This window comes from Pteropus medius, unplaced genomic scaffold, assembly GCF_902729225.1.
Source record: "Pteropus medius unplaced genomic scaffold, Ma_sr-lr_union100, whole genome shotgun sequence".
Lineage (NCBI taxonomy): Eukaryota > Metazoa > Chordata > Mammalia > Chiroptera > Pteropodidae > Pteropus > Pteropus medius.
This window is the reverse complement of record NW_024349800.1, coordinates 67193681-67199680: the sequence shown is the minus strand read 5'-3', so window position 1 is coordinate 67199680 and position 6000 is coordinate 67193681. Positions and strand designations below refer to the sequence as shown.

Genomic DNA, 6000 nt, shown 5'->3' with positions numbered 1-6000 from the left:
ATATGGGAGTGTGGTCAACAGAATTAGGCTTTTAGAGATGTATGAACCTGGGTTCAAATCCTGGGTGATCTTGAGCTACAGTCATTTAATCTGAGCCTAAATTTCTTCATCTATAAAATACCAACTTCATAGCTTTAAAGCATTACATGAGATAACATGAAAAGTACCTGGCACACAGAAGGTGTTAGACAAATGTTATCTTGCTCCCTTCCTCCTTCCCTTCTCTGGAGCAACTGGGACACTGGGACACAGCAAACGCTGGGTTAGTTTGTTTGCTTTTTTGTTTTTTAAGGTGGTTTTCTTATGCAAATCCAGGAGACACAGCCATCTCAAGTTGGTTCTCAGCATTTCTGTTGCTACAGATCCAAGCAGCTCACACCACTGGAGCAGAAAAATATCTAACTTTGCCAGCTTAGGACTTCAGGGGGCTTATCTTTCATTTGTATGCATGGGGAAAAGTGGCCTTTGGGAGATAGCACAGTGGGTATTCTTCTGGTAGGTGGAGTAGGGAGCAGGGCCAAGGGAGCGATGGAAAACGTCAGCACTTTCCAAGACTGGCAGCAGGGGATAGGGAGCTTCGGGGCCACAAGTGGGTTGTGAGAGCTCGGCCTCATAGGGCACTTGGCTTTTTCTAGGACCACAGGCACTTAAAGATCTCTGAACCTTGATTTTCTCATTTATAGAGATGAAGATGAAAATCTCGACATCATAGGTTTGCTGTGATTAGATCAGACACCTAGGAGGTGTCCTGTGAATACTGATTTTTCCTTCCTCTGTTAAGAGGAAAGAGGCAAAGGCCTTCAGAGAAGAGACACATTCACACAGTCTCCTTATAAAAAATGGACCTGCAGAGATTTAATTGATGTACAAAAGACAGGATTGTCACCAGAGGTGGTTGTGATACAGGAGCTAGTCCCAAAACACATAGAATGAGCCCAATAAAATGGATTTTTTTCTGTGTGGTAGACTGATATCTAAACAGTATGGGGAGTAGAGTAAAAAACGCCAACTGAATCCTAGTTTCTTATTCTAAGACAAAGAAATAAATGGTGGGATGGTGGAGACTTGGTTTCTATGCACTGGAGAGGCAAGGGCAACCCCATAGCTTTCAAAACAAGAAAAATGGGGGTATTTTATTTAAACAATGAGACAGATATCAGAGAATGTTCCCCATAATCCCCAGGGAGTCCACTGATGAGAGGTGGAGCTGCAGGGAGCTGTGCCAGAATGGTAGCAGCTCCGACTGGCACGAGATCCTTCACTGCCAAGGCCAGGCACTGGCCCAGCCACTCGCCTCCTTCTGAACAAGTCTTCAAGCTCTGAGAAGGGGCAGCAGGGTATTGGGGGTGGGCAGGGGCACAGGAAGAAAAGGTATATGGAAGTAAGAACCCATGAATATACCCAAGGTGGAGAAAAGCGAGACAAGGACCAGAAGCCACCCCAGACTTTTCCTATGGCTTGTTGTCTCCCTGAAAGTTGTGTGTTTAAGACCTGAGAAGGGCTCTAGGGAGGAGCCCCAGGGAAGGGGAAAGAGTGCTCCTGAGGACAGCACAGTGCCAGCAGAGAGAAGACAGGTGACCAAACTTCTGGGCCCTAGCCTCCAGCAATCTCTGGAAGGGCTCTGGGCCCAATTCTGAGACAGTCAAAAGGAGAAACAGGGGGCTCAGGAAATGGGATGTTAGGGAAAAAAGTCTGATCTCTATGAGGCTGAGGTATTGGAGAGACAGAGCCTGGTCCCAGGGTACAGACATACTGGGGGCTTTGTTCTGATAAAGTAAGCACCATACACATATCCGTGCAGTGCCCCGCAGGTCCAAGGGACCAACTTGGCTCTAAAGGGAATCCCTTGGCCTTTGATAGCAACTCCTCTAATACCACCTCTTCCTCCTGAAGGTGCTGATGTCCCTGATGCCCCACATCAGTAGCATTGCCATGTCCATGTAGGAGCTCACAGCAGTCCACACATTTCATCCTGGGACCCATTACGTGGTCACTGGGGGTGGGTTACTGCTTTCAGTTATAGCATCCTTTTCACCTAGCCGCCCCACCACCACAGTTCCTCCAAGTTTTGAGTGGGGCAAGCAGCAAAGAGAGGACAAGAGAATGCTTTATCAGAGGAAATAAAGTACAGGCCCCTCCTCAGGCACTCGATCTGGGTGCAGGAAAGGCCAGGTGTACCAAATACCACTGCTCAAGGCCTAAAATAGTGATGCACATTCAGTTTGTTGTTCTCATTCAGGCTCAGCTGCAGGAGGCCAGAAGTGGCTGTTGGCTTGGGCACTGAGGAGAAGAGATGTCTGGCCATGAGGTAAAGGAAAACTCCACAAGCAGCTGAGCACATCTGGGGAAGGGCCATGGAAGGAAAGGTCAAAAGCCAAACAGAATCCTCCTTGGGCCCCCAAGGGCACAAACACAAGCCCTAAAGCCCAGCTCAGCCATCGCAGAAGCTATAGCAGAAGGGACTGGGGTGTGGAAACCAGCTAAAAGGATACAACTTAGGGTCGTTCTTGTAATGTTCTAGCCACTTCCGGTTAGCCTCAATCATGCCCTGAAAGTTGGTGCTGCCTGCCTCAGGAACGTGGGAATGAGGACGCTGCAGTAGACGGAGCTGCTCACTGGGAAGGAAAAGGACAGCATGAAAAGAGAAGACGGAGAGAGGAGGCAGGAGTGCCGGAACAAGGGGGGACATGGAGTACAGCTGAACGGAGGCCGTCACATCAGCCGCCTCTCTCTCCATCTCAACACACCAGCTGCAGCCTTTTTGGGGTCTCTTCAGCAATTAAAAGCTTCCTCTACTGGCAGGAATGCCTCTCTGGAACCTTCCCAAAAGGGAAAATGGTACACCCCTCCACCCTCTTCTGGGTGAATACTCTTGATATCAGGGCTCTAGGTTCCCACATTCGCCAATTCTGGGCCAATCTCATCAGCAAAAGTTCTCCCAAATGTCAACTCAAATACCTGCCCAGCACCACCTTCAAAATTGGCCGAAGGGGGTATACTTATGGATGGGGGGGCTGTGGGGGATACGTTTGGCAAAGAATAAGATGAATGGGAAATTAATAACAGGTTTAAATAATTGCCCATCTGTTTCCCCCACGGGTGCCCCTCTCGCTCCAGATGTTACTCAGCAGGACTGAGGAAAGCAGGAAGCAGACAAAGGGTGTAATGGCAGATACAAAGGCCACATTCCAGAGCTGGAGGGGCCAGGGGCTGATTTCTCCCAGAGGGTGCCACAGAGCAGCTTCCTCATGGAGCTGCGCCAGGTACGCCCTGCCCGCCACTGGGACTTTCCTCTGGTTGTAGGAGTGTCTCAGACCCAGGCAGCTTTGTGGATTAGGGGCCTGGTTGACCTCTCTGGGCAACGACCGTGAGTTGTTCCCCTGAGAGGTCCTGCCAGCTCAGGGATGCACAGTGAACAGCTGAACTGCATGGTTCCACCCTGAACCTACATGGAGGCTTACCTGGCAGACACATAACCCAGCCTGTTCTCCAAGGGGGCAGGGCTGCTGCTAAGGAATGGGACTCCAGCTGGAAAGTGGGAGGAAATGGTTCAAAATGAGCATTAGTTCAGCTGAGCCAGACCCAGCCCCAAGTAGGCTGCCTCCCCATAACTGAAAAGGCTGTGCCCACAAAAAAAAACAACGGAAATTTTCAGTGGTTGAATGAAAGATGACCGATAGGAATTGTTGTATTTATTTCTAAAACTTAATCTACTTTTCTATTTGGGTTGATATGGGGAGATGTAATTTTTTCCCAAAACTGTTTTTATGGCTTTTCACATCCCTCAGCAGTGCTACGACACCAGGGGAAGCCACCCAGCCCAGAAGCAAGGGGAAGCCATATGGCCAAGGGTTACAAACAGAATCCTAGAGTTACAAAGACATGGAGTCAAACCCTGTCTGTTGCTCACTCACTGGGCACCCTGGAAAATATTACTTAACTTCCTTGAGTCTCAGTTTCCTCATCTGTAAAGTGGGGATAAATAATTACTACCTCAGAGGGTTATTATAAAGACTAAATGAAATGTTCTATGGAGTAAAACAAATGTTCTATGGAGTAAAATGCCTGGCCATAATATAATGCACACAATGGTAGCTATTATGATGATGACAATGATCGTTTAGGTTCTGCTGAGCTCTGGAGTCATAAAGGTCCCAATCAGCCCAAGCTCCAGGCAAACCATCATGACCCATGGAGCCTCCAGCTGCAGGGCAACCAGCAAGGTTTTCTCCCCAGGGATCCACAGTCAATGGCTCAATGAACCATGCCAAAGTTAGGGGCAGGGGTAGAGTTAAAGGGTAAGTGAAGGAGAAAGAGAGAAAAAGGAAGAGGAGAAGAAAGAGAGAAGGAAGAGGAGGAACACACACCACGCTGGCCCATGAGGAGGCTTACTTGGAAAATACTTGTGCCACTTCTCCACCAGAAAGTCATCCACTGTTTGAGTCACAGAGGGGGAGAGCCTGGGGCCCAGGCCTGGGTCCCAGGCCCACTGCGTAGACATGGATGTAGCAGGGGATGAGGCTGAGACCTGGGCCAAGGAGGGGTAGATGGGAATGGAAGTGCTCCTGGAGGACCAGGGAGGGTTCTGCGCTGGGGTGGAAGTGAGGAGTGGCGGTGGTGGCTGAGTGCTGAGGCTGCCCAGCATGCTGAGGACACTGTTTAGTTGGCTGCTGATCCGTTGCAGGGAGCTGCTCAAGTAGTGGATTTTGTTGGGGAAGGTAGGACTTGCAGTCAGAGTGACTGAAATGGAAGAGGCAGACGATGAGGAAGGACTTAGGTTCCAGGCACTGGAGCATGCCCGGGCCCAGCTGGCAATGTGGCACCCTACTGCCCTGCCCCCTCCCCATTCCTCCAAACAACAGCCCCTTGGCCTTGACTTGGGGAATGGGGGGTGGCAGGGCCTGTGTTCCAGATGGTGCAATAGGAGGCTGGCCCTGGAGAAGGAGGAAAGGGTCCTTTGCAAGCCAGAGCGGCAGAAGGAGAATACTTTCCCAGAAAGTGACACTAGAAGGGAGCGGCGAACGGGAACACTTCTCACTGTAAAGCGCCCTGCACATTCGGAAGGCTTTCCCGGATCCTTTCAGCCCTGTGTGCTGGCAAAGCCACGCTGGTTCACTCCTTCCCAAGAATTTACTGAGTACCTTCTCCAGACACTGGCTCCCATAGACCTACCCACACAAGGCTGAGGGAAGGGGGCTCTACCTCTGTTCTCCAAGTTCTTCCCTCTCCATGGAAACTGTGGTCCTCCCTCTCCCTCTCTTCCCTGCTGCCACCACTCACTGTGAGGCAAGGGACAGGATTCAGAACTTTCACTGCTCATGTCTTCCATGTCGCTGAGGTCAAAGGTCACCACTTTCTTGGTGGGGGCTCCTCTCAGAGTGTCTTCATCTGAAGCCTTATGGGTAAAAGCAGCAGTTATTACTGGTACTCTCCCTGGGCTTTCTGCCCACTGCCCTTGTGAGGTGTAGGGACTGAGCACTTGGTAGGTGGACTCCTTGAGACCCAAAGTCCTAGGACAGGAACATCATGCGGGCTGTCTTGCAAGGGGTGTGGGAAGGAGGCTGGGCTGAGAGAACTCAACTACCTGAGCCACTGGGACCACACGGATGCCCACCCTTCCCCCTAATAAACTCTCCCTGCAGTGTCTCTCCACCTAAGCTTCCCTCCAGACACATCCATTCCTTAGGCATCCAGGGGAAAGTCTACAAGGCCCCAGGGAAGGTAGGGAAACCTTCTAGGTGCATCTATTCCCAACACCCTGAGAATACCATGGTCATCAGGTACCATGGCAGGGGAAGGGCAGGAGCTAGATCCTCAAGAACCTTCAGCAAGAGGCTCTGGGTCTCTCGGGACCACTCGGCACAAACACCCAAACACGAAGCTGAAGCCACTGCCATTTTCACCAGCCCAGGAGCCCTAAGCCTACAATCCTGGGCCCTAGAGGCCCAGCTTCCCTGACACAGGCCCAAAGAACCCAACCACATCCTAGAAACAGAAGAG

At 50.7% G+C, this 6000-nt stretch overlaps 1 protein-coding gene across 9 annotated transcripts in view; it reads right to left on the bottom strand.

Annotated features, from left to right (window-relative positions):
• Window positions 1–827: 827 nt before the first annotated feature.
• The window catches only part of CEP164 (centrosomal protein 164), a 64756-nt gene continuing 59583 nt past the window's right edge, over window positions 828–6000 (bottom strand). For all 9 annotated transcript variants that reach the window (XM_039888013.1, XM_039888011.1, XM_039888012.1 and 6 more), the window contains 5 exons: window positions 5281–5395; window positions 4393–4740; window positions 3462–3528; window positions 2493–2615; window positions 828–2297 (listed from right to left, as the gene is read on the bottom strand). In XM_039888013.1, coding sequence (XP_039743947.1) covers window positions 2192–2297; window positions 2493–2615; window positions 3462–3528; window positions 4393–4740; window positions 5281–5395 — 759 coding nt within the window. In that variant the 3' untranslated portion in view covers window positions 828–2191. The remainder of the gene's footprint in view (window positions 2298–2492; window positions 2616–3461; window positions 3529–4392; window positions 4741–5280; window positions 5396–6000) is intronic.